The sequence below is a fragment of the Rhinopithecus bieti genome, unplaced genomic scaffold (genome assembly GCF_001698545.2).
Source record: "Rhinopithecus bieti isolate Rb0 unplaced genomic scaffold, ASM169854v2 scaffold_20101, whole genome shotgun sequence".
Classification (NCBI taxonomy): domain Eukaryota; kingdom Metazoa; phylum Chordata; class Mammalia; order Primates; family Cercopithecidae; genus Rhinopithecus; species Rhinopithecus bieti.
In genome coordinates, this window is record NW_016810242.1 from 2655553 (window position 1) to 2674742 (window position 19190).

General features: G+C 38.7%; 1 protein-coding gene across 4 annotated transcripts in view; it reads left to right on the forward strand.

Annotated features, from left to right (window-relative positions):
- The first annotated feature begins 770 nt into the window (after positions 1 to 770).
- Positions 771 to 19190, forward strand: part of RASAL2 (RAS protein activator like 2) — a 405409-nt gene continuing 386989 nt past the window's right edge. For all 4 annotated transcript variants that reach the window (XM_017891678.1, XM_017891679.1, XM_017891680.1 and 1 more), the window contains exon 1: positions 771 to 1113. In XM_017891678.1, coding sequence (XP_017747167.1) covers positions 912 to 1113 — 202 coding nt within the window. In that variant the 5' untranslated portion in view covers positions 771 to 911. The remainder of the gene's footprint in view (positions 1114 to 19190) is intronic.

Genomic DNA, 19190 nt, shown 5'->3' on the forward strand with positions numbered 1-19190 from the left:
TGCTCTCCGGGGGAGGGTATTTGGAAAGTAGGCGGGACAGGCCGGATGAATAATTCGGTGTCCGACTTTTCCTGCCTTTGGCGCAGTCCCTCCCCCGCTTCGTTACTCGAGTGCACACGCGGCCGGGCTCTCGGCGCTCGATTGCTTCAGCCTATCACCCTGGGATGCCGCCTGCCGCCGCCGCCGCCGCTGCCGCCACCACCGCCACCGCCACCGCCACCGCCACCGCCGCGGCTGCCGGGCTTGTGGGATCCGCCGCGGAGCCGGAGCCAGAGCTGCGGCCGGAGCTGTGGCCTGAGAGTTAGGGGGCGGGCCGGCTCATTCCAGAAGTAGAGGCCGAGGACAGGCGGGCTAGAACCCGGAGCCACCGCCCCCCTATCCCTCCTCAGGCTGAGGGAACTGGCACTCGGAGCTTCTGAGGCGGCGGCGGCGGGAGCCGGTCAGAGGGGGCGGCCCCTGGCGGCGACGCCCCCAAGCCCAGCCCTGCCCGGCCCCGCTCCATTCCCAGCCAGAGCTTGGTCAGACCGCGAGAGACGCCAGCGGGGCTGAAGAAGGCGGCTCCGAGGAGGTGGGAGGGCGAGCCTCCCCTCCCGGGTTCTTCTGCGTCCTCTCCCGGGAGGGACCCACACACACCTGAGCCCGGATCCACCCTTGGTCGGGGCCACGCTGGATCCTCCTCCCGGCCTGGGTCCCGCCCGCCGGCTGCAGGTGGGCTGCAGCGCCCGAGCCTTGGGCAGTGGGCGACCGGGAAGGAGGTGAGAGGTGTCCGCTTTGGCTGCCGCTCGGGTCCCTGCCCTCGCGGCGCGCTCTCCTCCTCCTCCCCTTCCCACAAGCAGGACGCGGAGCCGCGCGCCCGCCCGCCCCGAAGCCGCCGCCTGGTTCCCTCCCCGGTCCCCCCGCCCCGGGGCACCATGGAGCTCTCTCCGTCGTCCGGAGGAGCCGCGGAGGCGCTGTCCTGGCCGGAGATGTTCCCGGCGTTGGAGTCCGACTCGCCGCTGCCCCCGGAGGAACTGGACGCGGTTGTCCCAGTCAGTGGAGCCGTGGCCGGTGGCATGTTGGATCGGATCCTTCTGGAGTCCGTGTGCCAGCAACAGAGCTGGGTCCGGGTGTACGGTAAGGATCATAGGCCGTCTTACAGGCTGATGTTTCCTATTTTTGCTTGGGCTGAAATTCATTCCCTAAGTCTCAGGCTCATTCCCAGTCATAATCCGTGCTAGGTCAGTTTCCCACATCCCTTTTGTTCTGGGGGTGCGTTTCTGACAAGTTTCTTCAGACTGTCACTTGGGCAGGGATGTGACTCAGTATGGTCTTTGGACCTCTTCAGACATCTGCAGTAAGTTTAATGCGGGAGCTGGGCTATCTCAAGACGTAATGCTTAGGCGATTACTCTAGGGGAACTGCCAGGCAATCAGTCTTCAAGAAGGCATGATGGAAAACTCCTTGAAACCAAGTGAATGGGTTTTCGTCTCTTTTTCTTGTTGAATGAGGCAAGACTGGAAACCAAGATATTATGAAAAAGCAGAGGGTAAGCCAATGAATGAAAAAAAATCCAAACTATGTATTTGATGGGAGCAGACTAATCTATAACCTCTGCCTGAACCTCACTCTCTCTAAAAGCAACCACTTATTCCAACGGGTGTGGATTGTTTCAGATTACACTATTGTTTCTGAATCTCGTTGTAAAGTGACTGGGTTGCCACTCAGCAGGTTAAAAGTGATGAACACACTAAAACTTTCTCTTTCTGCATTCCTGGTAACCACCTCTTTAATTAAAACTGAATGATGAGATTCTATTAGTGTGAGCCTTGTGGCAGCACTAAAACCATGCTGGTTTTGAAAACTCATAGCTTAAGGATTTATAGCCTGGCATTCAGGACTGAGCTGTGGCTTTCCGAAATATTGAAACGGTAAGATGTTTATCGCCTAGCTCACGTGACTACAAAAGACATTAGTAATGTGGCTGAGTATAAGATGGCAAATTTGAAGCACCTGGGATCAAACACAATGTTAAGATGTTATCCTGCAGTCATGTGCATCTAAGCCTTTAGGGATCAAGTACTTTATGTTTTTTTCTTTCATCTTTCTGAACAGGGTGTATGCTTACTGTTCAAGAGTGACCAAGACTTAGAAGGTTTCTTTCTGTATAGTTCAGTTGATTTCAAGACTTCATGTCCATCACTGTTAGAAAGATCATAGAACTAGGAGTCCAGAGATCTAAGTTCTTGCCTCAGTTCTACCACTAAATGGCTGTGTGATTTGCGGCAGATCGAGTCACATTTTTGGCTTGTGATTCCTCATCTGTAAAGTGAGCAGATTGGATTAAGTCATCGCTAGTGGCCCTTTTAATCATAAAAATCGAGCAATTCTTCTTATAACCAGTTCTTAAGGATTTATTTCTGTACCACTCTATTTTGCTGGCTGTTTCTTGATGTTACTCTACTTACCGGAAGACTTAAAGCAAAGGAGTGGAAGACGATGCAAGGTCACCCAGTTTGTTCTCAGCAAATTATATTACAAACTTTGGTGCCCGATTTTCGGTCTGCCTGCTAATCCCACTTAGCTGGTCATTTATAACAAAGGTTGATGAGAATCTGAAAGTGCATATGAATTACAGCATATTGTAGTTACAACGTTTTCCCATTCTATCATCTTCCTCTCCTTACGCACTTGTTTGGCATACTGTTTTTTTGTGTGTGATGTTAGAAATAGGGCCATGCTACTCTAAGAATGCGTTTATATGATAATTCGGTATTTCAAGTATCCAAAACTATCTGGGTTCTCTGGACCTAGTGTTAACTATCGTTCTTCGTTTGTAAGGACATAAACGTCTATAAACATATGTTGTTTTGTAGTCCATTCCTAGGGGTTGTTTTGTGAAATATATATTGTATATTGTGTGTGTGTGTGAGAGAGAGAGAGCAAGTTTACATTATGTTTTTTTCTTTCGTCCTTCTGAACAGGATATATGTTTGTTATTCAGGAGTGACCACGACTTAGAAGTTTTCTTTCTGCATAGTTCAGTTGATTTCAAGACTTCATATCAGACATCACACACACACATACATACCATGCCTTGCATTTCTGTGACCTAATGCAGACTTTCCACTGCATTGTAACTTTTTTTGTTTTCTCAATTAAACAGAAGTTGTTTTTATTTATTGTTTAGTGTTGCTACTTTCCTTCCTTTGAGGCAGCGCATCCTGGATACTACTTTGTTGTCTTTAGTTTGATGTAAATATTTCAGAACTATTGGATGACTCTTGGTTATGTCCTTAGCTAGTTTTAAGTTGCCTATTGTATGAACAGGAGGTATGTTTGAAAACTTTGAAGTAAAACTTTGAAATAAAATAATAGAATGTGGAAAACAATTTGGAGAATACACTAGTTTTGTTTTCTTGTTTCTTGTCTGTGTGTTCAAAACCTTCATTGTCTTGGATCATCTAGGTTCTCACAATTTAAAGAGACTTTGATGAGTGTAGTCTAACATGTTTTAGGGAAATCTACAAATTGGGAACCTAGCCTAGAGGATACAACTAGAAACCTAGAGTATATAACTGGGGATGGAGAACCTGATTTCATTCTGGCTTTGGCACCGATTGGTTGTCTAACTCTGGGCAAGTAGTTTTAACTCATAGTCTTTAGGTTTCAGCATAAAAGTGGAATCTGGAGTAATTGGTATCTGTGGTCCCTTTTAGTTTTAAAGTTGTCTGATTCTGTGGCTTGGCCCATTATTTTACCTACAGGTTGGCCTATAATCTTTATCCTGGCTCTTGGGGCCAGGCATTAACCAAGCCCTTAACTTATGTATTTAAATCATGATTGTCAGGGAATTCTGGGGAGCAGTTTTATCAAAAGGTCAGTGAACTGAGTTTTCAAAGAAGATATATTGAAGGCAGATGTTTATCTATTTGGAATGTTTTCACAAGATAGGAAGTGAGTATGGGGATGTTGCTTAGGTCTAGCTCATCCAGTTTTGAGACCTAACCTACATAGCCATGTGGGTTCTAAAGATAGCGTAATAATTAGGAGCTTTATTAAGTGCAGCTTACATCTCCTGCAATATACTTCTGTTTCAAATCATGATGGGAACAAATAACAACAGAAGTAACCCCCCCAAAGAACATCTTAACAGGAACCTTTAGAAACAATATTTTATTAGTTTGCCTCACAAAATTTGAAGACTAGGGACTATTTTGAGTTTGTTGTTGATAGGTTTGGCTCCTTGGTTGATAATACATATATATTGTGTACATATGTATATATTGTCATAATACATATACTCAGGGTTTTGTGCATTGCCATGATTTGGAAAACTTTTCTGGAATATCTTCAGAGCTTTATAATAGGTGGATCTATATTTAGAACACAAACTAATGCACATTTCTGAGACGTGGCTGAGAGAAAAATATTTATGCTGTCTGTCCTAATCTTCATTTTCTTTTAGTTGTAAACTGTTTCATTTGTTGTATTCCAGTATTATAAATTGTGCCCATGCCTTGTCAAGACTATAAAATTTTTGACATCAGGGAGTCTTGTTTATCTTTGTATTCCTATCTTGCCACCCCCTTCATTGTCAACTTGTCTGCCAGATTGGTACCTTGCTCATAGTAAGTCAATGTCTGTTGAATGTTGATCCGTTTGTCCTTTGACCATCCAGATCTCAACCTGACTGATTGTATGGGTGGTAGAGTAGCTTAAACAAAGGCATGCCACAAACAGCTAAATATGGATACAGAATCCAAGAGCATCAAATGCAGAACATTTTTCAGATATTTATAGCCTCAAAGCAAAGTCAATTGGCTGAAAAAGCTCAGCAGCATAGCGAAAGGAAACGGGAGTGGCGAAGCCAGCCTCACTGTCTGTGCTTTCTGGTAAACAATGAGAACATTAAAATTAAATACTTTACCATGAATGGGTGGGGAGTATAGGACACTCTGGGAGAAATTTAAGATCCCAATCTCTAGGACTCCCTGCGGTGGAGCTCTGCACTCATCAGTGTAACAGGTCTGCAAGTATGTGTTCAGATATGCTCTTGGAGAGTTAGAGGGGAAATATAATCAGCACAAGAAAGGGATCAACAAGAAATCTTGTACTTTTAAATTTTAATATTATCAGAAGGAATTAGGTAAAATATTCTGTTAAGAAAATGAATAGCATCAACATTATTACCATTAAGTGTGTATACAGCTCATTGTTTATTGATAACATAGGGACCTGCTGGAAAATTTCAAAGGGCTAGTACTATTTAAGCAAACAGAAGAAAAAGGGAATTAGTCATACTTCATTAAGTACCTTTTAATTCCAGAAATGTGGTAGTGGGAATTTGGTAAGAGTTAATAAAAGTTCATATTCATGAAGTGAATATGAGCTGATGAGACAGAAGTCTTATCTGGTTGTATTATATGATACTGCTTATGCCTCACCAATTAAGACACAGGATGAGATTTTTAAAAGTTACATTTCTGGAGGGTATGTCTCTAAATTTATTTAAAATGTTGCAACTAGTATTGCTAGAAGAAAATCAGTGAATGTGTATAAAATACATCCCCAAACATGTTCATGTACTTAACTGTTTTAATTTCTTCAGGTACTGTTAATTGAATCTTTACACATGAGTAGTCATATTTTAGAAATGTTTGGAATCTTAAGCTTGAGTTCAATACTTAGGATGTGGCATAGGCTTGTTGATGTTATTAGTTTCCAGTGATTTCCAAATACCTTAAAACACATTAAGAGTAGACAGTTTTTCATTGAAATCAGAAAGAACTTCTAAGAATGCCTAGGCATGTACTGTTTAAGTGACTTTAAATAGCTCCCTTTTTTCTTCTTTTGAGAGAAAATTTGTATGTCTTATTTAAATTCTGTGCTCTATTAATGTAGATGATAGTTTCATTTATAACATCTTAGTATTGTTCTACCCTCTATCATGTTGGTTTATTGCTATTTGATTTTCAAACAGTGAAAATATTTTTGAGGAATAGAATTATACATCCACAGTCTCTTTTCCACAACCATTTGGACTAGACAGTTATGTTAACATTTCTGCAGTTAAACAAATGAATAGGCCGGGCGTGGTGGCTCATGCCTATAATCCCAGCACTTTGGGAGGCCAAGGCAGGTGGATCGCTTGAGATTAGGAGTTCAAGACCAGCCTAGCCAACATGGTGAAACCCCATTTCTACTAAGGTACAAAGAAATTAGCCAGGCGTGGTGGCATGCACCTGTAATCCCAGCTACTTGGGAGGCTGAGGCAGGAGAATCACTTGAACCCAGGAGGCGGAGATTGCAGTGAGCTGTGATTGCGCCATTGCACTCCAGCCTGGGCGACTGTCTCAAAAAAAAAAAAAAAAAAATCATACCAAGCGGTATAAAGACTATAAATAGCCTTATGTCAGTGCAGGTCAGACTTTACTGCCAGAAAAGTTTCATAAAATCTTTTGCTTTTCAGAGCTTTTTTGATTTAGGAATTGCAGATATGGAATTGAGGATCCATACACATCTTCGGACATAAATAATACTACATTCTAGAACACCCCTCTTTGAGAATAGTTTGTGTGGATATCCTTTATCTTTTTCAGGTAATAACATTTACTGAACACATTTTTAAAAATGGGCTGGGCGCAGTGGCTCATGCCCATAATTCCAACACTTTAGGAGGCCAAGGTGGGCGGATCACCTGAGGTCAGGAGTTTGAGACCAGCCTGGCCAACATGGTGAAACTTTGCCTCTACTAAAAATACAAAAAACAAAAAACCCCAAAATTAGCAGGATGTGGTGGCACGTGCCTGTAATCCCAGCTACTCAGGAGGCTGAGGCAGGAGAATGGCATGAACCTGGGAGGTGAAGCGTGCAGTGAGCCGAGATTGTGCCACTGCACTCCAGCCTGGGCAACAGAGCGAGACTCAGTCTCAAAAAAAAAAAAAGGGTATGTACAGTTGTGTCCTACTATATTGAATGAAATTTCTGTGGTTTGCTAAGAAAAAGACGAGATTCACATGACATAGTAGGCTTTACTAAGATTACTAAGGAAATGGTGGCAAGGTAGTGGTTTCTGATTCTTTGTTTCATTAGAAGGAAGGATGAGGTAAGTTGAAATAGAGGGTTTATGTAATTGTTCTTTGCAGTTGCTTTCTTCAGTAGCACAAAGAGATTTGATCACCTTTTAAGTAGGTGAACCACAAAAAAGCATTCAACTAATGACAGTGAATTCAGAAAAACTTCAGCTCTCTTCTCCCTTGTCCCTCCCTATTGGAAAAACTTTTAACTAACTAGAGAGTTGTTTGGTCTTGTTAACCAGGAGGAGGAGTTTGAAGTGTGCTAAGGGCACTACTAAAATTGCTTCACCCTGTCTTGGCAGAGGGATGATTGCTGTCTGATGTTTGTAAAAACTCCTTTCTTCCCAAAGGCTGTCAAGTACTTCTAAGGCTAGTATGTAGAAAACCCTGCAAATTTTGTGTAGTTGATTTTATAGTGAGAGCGCAGCCCATCAAGAAGTAATGTGGTACACAAACAGAAGGAAAAAGAGAAGTCTTGAGGCCCAGTGCAGTGGTGTTAGTGAGTATACAGTAAACAAAAGAAATAAAAATTGAACCCTTGAAGGCATAACAACATTTCATTTGCTACTAGACTATGATACGGAAGTTACCAGTTTCCTAATCTCTACAGCTGGGTTCAGATATGAGACATCTGAATTTTACCTTCCCTTACTGGGTGTTAGTAACATCAATTAATTGTCTTTGTTGGCTTTGCTTGTAAGGGTTCAATTTAGATCCTGATTTTATTTTTACCCCTCCATAAATTATCTTCAACATTGCTCAAGTTCCGTTCACATTGTGTCACTTGTAGCAGACTTTCTAAAAGTACTCCTTACTTCCATCCCTGAGTCTAAGCGATTGGTAATACTTATAGATACTGATTGAGAGAGTGAAAAATTTAATGAGGGGAAAATATTCAACGTAGAAAAGAAAACAAAATTCAGTAGAATAATCTGAAAAGTTAAAATGAAACCTTAAAGTCAATAGGTTTTGATATTTTTCAAAGCAATCCTTTAGGTTTTCTCTTTAAAGAAACTGGCTCAGGAAGTTTAGCTCATTCCCAAAATTGGAGACAGACTCTACAGTTTGTCAGGATTGGAACTCTTAACTTCAGATTCCTCAGCCTCCTGATTTAGCTTCTAGATCTTACTGCTTTCCCTTAGGGAGATGGCCTCTCAAAGCTGAAGGTCAGGAAAACTCCACAGTGAGAAATACCAGATTGTTAGTTTCACAGCCTTTTAAGGGAAATGCTGGAAATACCATTACCTAGGTAACAGAAAACAAAAATGGACAAAACATCCATAAAGTAGGAGGATGAGAATAATTTCATAATAATCCTTAAGAGATAGACCAGAGGACAGATGAGATTTTTTTCCATATTTTTCCTAAGCTCATTATCCATACTTTTTTTGGTGCTGTGATTGAAAGTGATGTCTGAAGAAAATTTGAATTTCATGTATGATGCTTAGAACCCTGAATAATGCCTAATAACTTTGTACCTTCCACTTGAATTTCTAACCTCTGATTCCTGTCATTAAAATTAATACCCTTTTCTGATTATGAATATAATTTGTGCTTAACATAAAGAATTAGAATTTTAGGAAAAGCCAAAATTAAAATCATTTATAATTCCACCTCTTAGAGATAACTATTTTTTTTTTTAAATATTGTGTTTTAGAGACGGGGTCTCATTCTGTTGCCCAAGGTAGTGCAGTGGGCCAGTCATAGCTCATGCCTGGGTTGGAGTGCAGTGGCGCAGTCCTAGCTTACGTAATCACCATTGCCTGGGCTCAGGGGATCCTTCCACCTCAGCCTCCCGAATAACTGGGACTACATGAGTGTGCTACCATAGCTGGCTGAGATAATTATTCTTTTAATATTTTATTGTGTTTTATTCCAGTCTTTTTTGTTTACAGATTTTTTTGTATTAATACATATTTGGTATCATACTGCATATATTTTACATTCTACTTTTTTCTCTTAAGTGTATTTTCTCATGTTATTGAAAACATTAACAAATTTTTTCAAATATATTTTTATTAATTTATTTAAAAAAATAGGTAATATATTCCTTTGTTCCAAAATTCAGAGTATAAAAAGATATTCCATGCGATCTCCCTTACCTTTCCTCCTTGCCTCTACAACTTGCCATCTGGCAGGCATTGTCCCTCTTCCCAATCAATAAATACTTGAAATTGTTATGTATCTTTCCATACCTATTCCATGTGCATAGAAGCAAATATAGAGATAGATAGTTATGTAAAAATCCTGCCATAAGTGGGGTCCAAGAAATCTAGTTTACAAAAAATTCAGGATTGTATTTCTGTAAGGTTAGTGAACTGACCAGAACAAACCTGCAAATGAAGTTGACCATGAGTTCTGGGGTCTGGAGCCAGTAAATTGCTTTATATCTGAAGTGATATCACAGGTTTTTACTGTATATATGCATTTTCTCTATTTTACACATGATAACCCATTAGAATTAATTTTTATCTGCACTTTGAGATTCATTCTTCCTTCCTCCTCTGCCCGTCATTTATTAATGTATCTCAGATATATTTTCCTTTCATTTTATAAAGAGGTCACTCATTCTTTTTATGACTGCATAATGCCTGAATTAACCATAACTCATTTAGTTATTCCCCAAGTTTTGCTAGTACACGTGATTCTGCCGTGAATAATCTTGAGTACAAGCCATTTTGCTTGTGTATGAGTATATCGGTAAGAAAAATTCATAGAATTGCTAGGTCAAAGGTACGTACGTGTATTTGTAATTTTGAAAGATATTGCCAAATTGCCCTACCTATGTGTACTTTGCCCGCAACATATGAGAGTGCCTGTCTCCCCACACATAGTGAATTATCACAAAATTTTGAATCAAACAATCTGACAGGTAAAAATGGTATCTTAATTTTTTTATATCTCTTACATTAAGCGTGATTGAACATCTTCTCATTTTTAAGAGCCATTTAAATATAACCTTTTCTGTGAACTGTACATACCTTTTGCCCATTTTTATTGGGTTCTTGGATCTTTTCTTAGTGATTTGTAGGAACTATTAGTATATTAAGCAAAGCATACTAAGGTACTCTTAGTATTTAAGTAAAGAACCTTTTATCTGCAACAGTTGTCAGTATTTTCATTTTTCTTATGGTATTCCCTCCACCCTTATGAAGAAATCATTCTTACACAATTGAATGTATCAGGTTTTCTTTTATGGCTTTTGGTTTTATGTCATAGTTAGAATGGCCTTTCCTGGGAGTTCTCTGGACCTTTATTTTATAATCTCAGAATAGGAAAGCCCATTCTTTTTTTTTCCCCCTCTATATACCCTAAGTACCTAAATACCCTTGGGGGACAAAAAAAAGAATGAGTTTTCCTATTCTGAGGTTATAAAATAATTCTCTCTTGGTTTATCTAGTATTTCTTTGGTTTTATTTTTTACATTCAAATCTTTGATCCAGTCTGGTATTAAATATGAGATATGGATCCAATTTCATTTTTTAAAAGATGGCTTTCCAGTTGTCCTACCATCATTTGTTGAAGAATCCAACTTTTTCCTACTGATTTAAGAAGACTTCTTTATTCTATACAAGATTGGCATTTATATTTTGGTTTATTTCAAGATTTTCTTTTCTCTTCTATTGGTCTGTTTATATTCATGTGCCAGTATCACACAGCTTTATTACTGAGACTTTATAATATGAAAATATAATTTTTAATGACTAATTTAACATTTAACCATTATTCTATTTTAGATGTTAACATTTTCAAAATTTTAACGCTTTACTGATTTGTCCTTGTGCACAAATCTTTGAACCAAACTTCTGAATGTTTTCTTACGCTGAATTCCTAGAAGAATATGAAATGTTTTTAAAGGCCTGAGACTTAGTGCCAAATTGGTGAAGCCTTCCTGGAAAGTAATTCCTGCCTCTAGTATGTGAAATATAGCTCATAATTTTAAGTTCTACTGCTGTGTTGCTACCTTCAATGTATTAAAGGTATTAAAATCTTTTTACATAAATTTTGTATAATGCCTTAAACGTTACTTAGCACATATTAAGTGCCTTGAGTCCTTATGCCTTTAAGACTGTCCTTCAAAAACTTACTTGTTGTTCAAATGGTACTCCTTTTGATTAATGGCATATTTCCAAGTGAATGAGGGAAGGGCGAAAGTATAGACTCAAAGCAATTGGTCTGCTAAAGGTCAAATCCATGACCATGGACTTATTTGTAGTATGTCAGACCCTCCAACTGAAATAACTTGATGCAGACATATGTTTTAGGTATTCCAAGAAGCACACAGTTGGTCACTTATCTCAGCTAGGAGGAGTTGACATTCATGAAAGTTCTTTTGAACATGGTTTGAATATGGTTTCATTTAGTTTTACCTGGATGAGTGATTGAGTTGTATGTCTTATATAATACTGTGTAAACAAGGCAGTTTTATAGCATGGGATTAATTTAGGTATGTTCTGAGGAAAGTTTATCATAATGTTAAACAAAGCCAAATCCAAGTAATGGCAACAAGAACTAATATTAATGACTAAAGTAATTTAAAATCTTTTCTTCAGAGAAAACAATGGCGGGAATAGGAATCTGACTATGGAAAAAAATCATATTTTATATAGACCATTAACAAAGTTAACCAAATTTTCTTTTACCAGTTAGCTGTTTAGCGTGTAATACATAAGCATAAGCTTGTCTTGCTAGGCCAGAAAGGAGCAAACTTAGAAAAAGAACAAACTGTTTAACTTTTAACAATGACTTAGAGTGGTTTGAAAGTGAAATGAAAAAATAATTCCTTCTCCAGTTAATACTCTGGAGGTTTGTAGAAAAATTTGTTTAATTCAGGCAGGATAGAATATGCAAATATCTTGCTCCATAAATAAGTACTAAATAATGAAGACATATGAAGGATATGATATAATGGGAAAGTATGGCAGTATTTTGTCAGTTTTGAAGTATATGAAATTACTAGACACATTCTCTTTTTGTTTTTTGGGCTTTTTTTTTTTCTTTTTTTTTGAGACAGAGTCTTGTTCAGTCACTACGCTGGAGTGCTGTGACACTATCTTGGCTCACTGTAGCCTCGACCTCCCAGGCTCAAGGGATCCTCCTACCTTCTACTAAGTAGCTGGTACTTCAGGTGTGCACCACCGCACCCAGCTAGTTTTTTGTTTACTTTTTTTAGAGACGAGGTCTCACTATGTTGCCCAGGCTGGTTCCAAACTCCTGAGCTCAAGCAATCCTCCAGCCTTCCAAAGTGCTGTGATTATAGGCATGAGCTGCTATACTTGGCCATATTTTCTTTTGAACTCAGTAAAATCAATTGTAGTTTTAAAGCATTTTACTAATTTAGTACATGGAAACATGAAATCGCTGTAGATGACATTATTGTTAGGAGTTAATCTATAACTCTGTTGATCTGAGGGATACACTGACAAGGTGAAGATTATTATTGTTTTGTTTTTCAGTTCTTGTAATGAAAATTTTTTACTGTCATATTTTATGTAATAATTTTCCAGAAAGGATAGCCTTTACACTATCTCCAGGGTAGTGACTGACAGCATTAAAAATATTTTTGCCTGGCTATAATCTATATTTGCATGTTCCAGTTTGTGCTGAAGTATAGCATATCCACAATTACAGATTTCCCTCCATGGTTCCCTTAGGCTTGACTGTGTACAACTTTATGTGTATTTGTAAATTTCAAGAATGCCCTTGAGTGAGGAAACCCAAGGCCTTTCTATTGCATGTTCCTATTTTGAAATGGCTGCTTTTTGTCCAAGTGGTTGGTGATTACTCTGTATCAATGTATGGACCTTGAATAAGATGGTCAGTACAGTAGCTACCAACTAACAAAAGATATGTTGTAATGTCTAAAACAATGACTTTACTTTTAATGTTGTCTGGTTTCACAAAGACTTCATAGTAATTTTCCTTTTTATAGAAGATAAAATTTATATTCCTGTTTTTGAATCTAGCTTGATAACATGGTTAAGAAAGAACAATATCATATGGTGATTCCTATTGAAATAGAAAGATACCCCAGATATAGTCAGATTTCTTCCTGTTTTGTTCAGGTCAGAAAGTCTTCAGTCATTCTTTTGCAAGTTCAGCCAAAATAAGCTTAAGAGAACATTTTCAGTTATTTGCATTTTAGGTTGTAGTTTTGGTCTATACTGAGATTGTCATGCCAGAGTGTCACCTTGAGAGAGGCTTGACTTTGAAATATCTATTAGCTGATCATCTTTCTTTTCCTGTAGCTTAACTAGCGTAATAAATTTCCCCATATATATCCGGTAATATTATTCTGTTTACCTGTGAGCATATTGTATGAAATTATATGTTTTAGAGTTGCTTTTCCCTACAATCTTGAAAACCTTGCATTTTTTTCTCCCAACAAACTTATTAAACATGATAAGTCATTTCTCCATTTTATCAGGGAAATAATTGTGAAAAGTTAGTGACTCCTAATGATTCTTGGTGAAGTGAGATGATTACTATTTGGCTCCCAATCCAGTAGTTTTCTCTATTATTGAAGTTCACATTTACTGTTTTAAATTTAACATATTTGTGTTAAAATGTATTACAGGTATTTTTGTGCTTTTCTAAGTTGTCTTAGAATTTAACAGTATGTCTTATCGTATCTTCTCTGCCTCTTTGAGACCCATGTGGATAACAACAGATGTTTAGTTCTTTGGTGAACTGCAGGAATAATAGTGAGGATGCTAGATAGAGTAACCAATAAATTATTTTGTTTTTTTTTTATTATGGTAAATATAGCAAACTTTCATTTTAACCCTCATAAGTGTACAATTTAATGACATTAAATATATTCACAGTGTTGTGTAACCATCACCACTACCTATACTCCAAATGTTTTCATCGTCTTCAAACTTCCCATTAAACAGTGACTCTCCCTTTCCCCTCCTCTTAGCAGCTGGTAACCTCTATTCTTTCTGTCTCCATGAATTTGCCTATTCTTGGTACCTCATATAGGTGAAATCATACATGTGTCCTCCTATGTCTGACTTATTCACTAAGCTTAATGGCCTCAAGGTCCATTCTTGTAATATGTATAAAAATTTCATTTTTTATGGCTAAATAAATATTCCTTTGTATGCGTAAACTACATTTTTTATCCATTCATCTGTTGATGGACATTTGGGTTGTTTCCACATTTTGTCTGTTTTGAATAATGCTGCTATGAGCTTTGGTATACAAATATCTATTTGAGTCTCTGCTTTCCATTCTTGTATACCTAGGGGTGGAAATGCTGGGCATATGGTTGTTCTATATTTAGCCTTTTGAGAAACCGCCAAACTGTTTTGGTACAGCAGCTGTATGTACCCTTTTACATCCTTACCAGCAATGCACAAGGGTTCCAATTACTCCATTTCCTTGCCAACATTTATTATTCATTTTTGGTTTAACCATCCTAGTAGGTGCGAAGTGATATTCTATTGTGGTTTTTATTTGTATTTACATAATGATTAATGATATTGAGCATCTTTTTATTGCTTATTGGCCATTTGTGTATCTTCTTTGGAGACATGTCTATTCAAGTCCTTTTTTTTTGCATGAATTCTCAGTAGATATATTGGTATTTTTTAGATTGTCACTGATGGTGTTAATTCTACATATTAATCTTAACTTTCGTAACTGTGACAGTCATGAGCATGATGATAATGATGATAATGAGAAAACTTGTTAAGTGTTTACTGTGAACCTGGCACAGTTCTAAGTGCTTTATGCCTGTTAACTTATTTAATCTTTGTAACTACACTATCAGGTAAATATTGTTGTTTTTATCATTTTATAGATGAGGAATTGGAGGCATAAAGATGTAGAGGAACTTGTCCAGCATCATACAGAAAGCAAATGGCTGATGTGGGATTCGAATCTAGACAGTTCCTCTCAAATCTGTGCTCTTAATCACTATATAATTTGACTTCTCACAAATAAAGAATGCAAGTAGTTATTATAAAAAGTATTCAGTATGATGTTTGTTAATTTGTATCCCAATCCTGTAGTTTACTTATGAGTTTTATATTAGCACCATGACTGTAAAATAATGACATTTGTGATGCTTGATACGCTTTGGATGTCATGATTTTACAGAATGTCTTCATCGAGTTGTATAAGTTTTATTAACTGTAGATAATATGAGGAAGCTCTATGTGGGTGAGCCATTTGAATAGTTCTTTATTTTAAAAAGGTTAAACAAAGTCTGTTAGCTCTCTAAAACTCATGTATTTTTAGCAGTAATATAAAATATGAACTTTTTTTTTCTATAAAACCATGCCTTTCTAGGCCTATTACTTATGTTTGATCAAGCCAGTGAGACTACTGATAGTTAAGAAACCACACAATCTTAAGAACCACAAGTTGTATTCATCTGGGACATAGCTTTATTTACTCCAGGATTTATTCAGGTGGCTCTCTACTTTAATATTAGTAATTCTAGGAAAGAGAATTCACTTTCACAGAAGCAGGTCAGCCAAATCGTTGTTCAGAGCTTGGCCTTACGGGAGATATTTTAGGACATTGATAGAATTCACAGGTTTTTTGTTTTGTTTTGTTTTTTCCTAGATGAGGATCTTGCTGTGTTGCCCAGGCTGGTCTTAAACTCCTGAAGTCAAGCAATTCTCTTGCCTTAGTCTCCCAGGGAGCTGGGATTAGAGGTGCATGCTTGTGTACTCACCTTCACATGTTCTTTTCTAAAAGCTCAGGAACACTGTGGGCTCTTAGTAAGCCTAGTTCTCTTTCTCTAAGTTCCTCTTGAGCCTGACTATACTTATGGTACATATGCTTTATAATTCATAATTTATATCCCAGGGTTTGGATTTCAAGGACTCAGAAACTTAAAGCATGATTCATACACACAAAACTGTGAATCAGTTTTGAAATTTAACTGAATTTCTTTTCTTTTCTTTTTTTTTTTTTGAGACGGAGTCTCGCTCTGTCGCCCAGACTGGAGTGCAGTGGCCGGATCTCGACTTACTGCAAGCTCCGCCTCCTGGGTTTACACCATTCTCCTGCCTCAGCCTCCCGAGTAGCTGGGACTACAGGCGCCCGCCACCTCGCCTGGCTAGTTTTTTTGTATTTTTTAGTAGAGACGGGGTTTCACCGTGTTAGCCAGGATGGTCTCGATCTCCTGACCTTGTGATCCGCCCCTCTCGGCCTCCCAAAGTGCTGGGATTACAGGCTTGAGCCACTGCGCCCGGCCTTAACTCAATTTCTTACAAATAGGTTGCAGTTCTTAAAAATCTGCGGTTCTGTTTTGGCCAATGTAGCAACAGGAAGTGAGTTACAGTATTTCATTCTGGTCAATTCATATATCTTTTTAGAAACCAGATTTTGGTGAGGCCTGGTTGGCTCACGTCTATAATCCTAATATTTTGGGAGGCTAAGGCTGGAGAATCTCTTGAGGCCAGGAGTTGGAGACCAACCTGGGCAACATAGTGAAAACCTGTCTCTACAAAAAATAAATTAGCCAGGTGTCGTGGCCTGCACTTGTAGTCCTAGCTACTTGGGAGGCTGAAGCGGGAGGATTGCTTGAGCCTAGAAGTTCAAGTCTACAGTGAACTGTGATCATGCTACTGCACTTCAGCCTGAGCTACAGAGTGAGACACCATCTCTAAAACAAACAAACAAACAGAAAAACGGATTCAGTAGGATACTTGAAACAACAAACTACACATCTTTAAAGTGTAATTTGATGTATTTGAAATAAGTAACCATGAAACCATTACCACAATCAAGAAAATGAACACTTATTTTGTCTAAAAAGTTTATTTGCATCCCTTTGTAATTCCCCCCTTTCCCCAGCCTAACACTAGACAGCTACTAATCTTTCTATCTGTACAGATTAGTTTGGATTTTGAAGAATTTTATGTACATTCATCCTTCAGTATTTACCAGGGGATTTGTTCCAGGGTCCCAACAGGTACCAAAATCCTCAGATGCTCAAGTTCCATATATAAAATGGCATACTATTTGCATATAGTTTAGGCTTATCCTTCCATATACTTTAAACCATTCCTAGATTACATAAAATACCTAATACAATGTACATTCTATGTGAATAGTTTTTATACTCTCTTTCTCTCTCTCTCTCTATATATATTTGTGTGTGTGTGTATGTGTATATATATATATCTTTTTTTGAGACAGAGTCTCGCTCTGTCACCCAGGGGAGTACAGTGGTATGATCCTGGCTCACTGCAACCTCCACCTTCCAGGTTCATGCTATTCTTATGCCTCAGCCTCCCGAGTAGCTGGGATTAAAGCACACACTACCATGCCTGGCTAATTTTTTGTATTTTTTGTAGAGATGGGGTTTCATCATGTTGCCCAGGCTGGTCTCTAACTCCCGAGCTCAGGTAATCCGTCTGCCTCAGCCTCCCAAATTTGGGATTTGCTGGGATTACAGGATTGAGCCACTATACCTGGCCATATTGTATTGTTTTTTAAAATTTGTATCTGCGTTTTTTATAGTTGTATTTTTTTCTTTTTACGGAGTATTTTTGATTTGCAGTTGGTTCAATCCATGGATGTGGAATTTATGGAAGGTCAACTGTAGGTGGAATTGTATGATATATACTAATTTTTTGTTTGGCTTCCTTCAGCATATTTTGAGATTCATTCATATTGTTGCATGTATCGATAGTTAATTCTTTTGTATTGCTGACAGTATCCCATTGATATTCTACAATTATTTGCCAGTTCACCTTTTGGTGAACATTTGGGTTGTTTTTAGTTTTTGACTATGACAGATAAAGTTGTTGTGAACATTTGTGTGCTAGTCTTTGCACACACCACCACACCTGGCTAATTGTTTTGTATTTTTTTGTAGAGGCGGGTTTTGCCATGTTGCCCAGGCTGATCTCAAACTCCTGGGCTCAAGTGATCCTCCTGCCTTGGCTTCCCAAAGTACTGGGATTACATGCATGAGCCATCACACCTGGCCTTGTTTAATATTTTAAGAAACTGCTGAATTGTTTTCCTAAGTGGTTATACCATTTTCCCATGTACCATTTTCCCACTAGCAGTGTATGGCAGGTTCCATGATCACATTTTCCTACCAACAGTGTATGTAGGTTCCATTTCTACGTTTTCCTTCCAGCAGTGTATGTAAGTTCCATTTCCACAGCCTCATCAATACTTAATTTTAGCCATTTCAAGAGGTGTGCAGTGATAACCATTGTGGTTTCAATTTGCATTTCCCTAATGACTAATACTGTTGAGCATCTTTTCATATGCTTATTGGATATTCATATATCTTTAGTAAAATGTTCAGTCTTTTGTCTATTTTATTTTATTTTATTTTATTTTATTTTAAGATGGAGTCTTGCTCTGTCGCCCAGGCTGGAGTGCGATGGCATGATTTCAGCTCACTGCAACTTCTGCCTCCCGGGTTCAAGCGATTCTCCCACCTCAGCCTCCCAAGTAGCTGGGATTACAGGCACCTGTCATCATGCCCAGCTAATTTTTGTATTGTAGAGATAGTTTCACCGTGTTGGCCAGGCTGGTCTTGAACTCCTGACTTCAGGTGATCTGCCTGCCTCCACCTCCCAAACTGCTGGAATTACAGGTGTGAGCTACCGCGCCTGGCCTCTTTTGTCTATTTTAAAATTGGTTTTGTCTTATCTATTGTATGAATTCCTCATATATTTTGGATATGTCATTTGTCAGATATGTGATCTGTAAGTATTTTTTTCCTCATTCTGTGGCTGGTCTTATTAAAAATACCTTTCTAAGAATTTTAATTCTTAATTTTGATGAGGTTGATTTATCCCTATTTTCTTTTGCTTTCCTGGATCGTACTTTTGCTATTTTATTTAAGAAATCGTTGGTGGCTGGGCACAGTGGCTCATGCCTGTAATCCCAGCACTTTGGGAGGCCGAGGCAGGTGGATCACGAGGTCAGGAGTTCGAGACCAGCCTGACCAACATGGTGAAACCCCCGTCTCTCCTGAAAATACAAAAGTTAGCCGGGTGTGGTGGTGTGTGCTTGTAATCCCAACTACTTAGGAGGCTGAGGCAGGAGAATTGCTTGAACCCAGAAGGTGGAGGTTGCAGTGAGCCAAAATCGTGCTATTGCACTCCAGCCTGGGTGACAGAGTGAGACTCCATCTCAGAAAAAAAA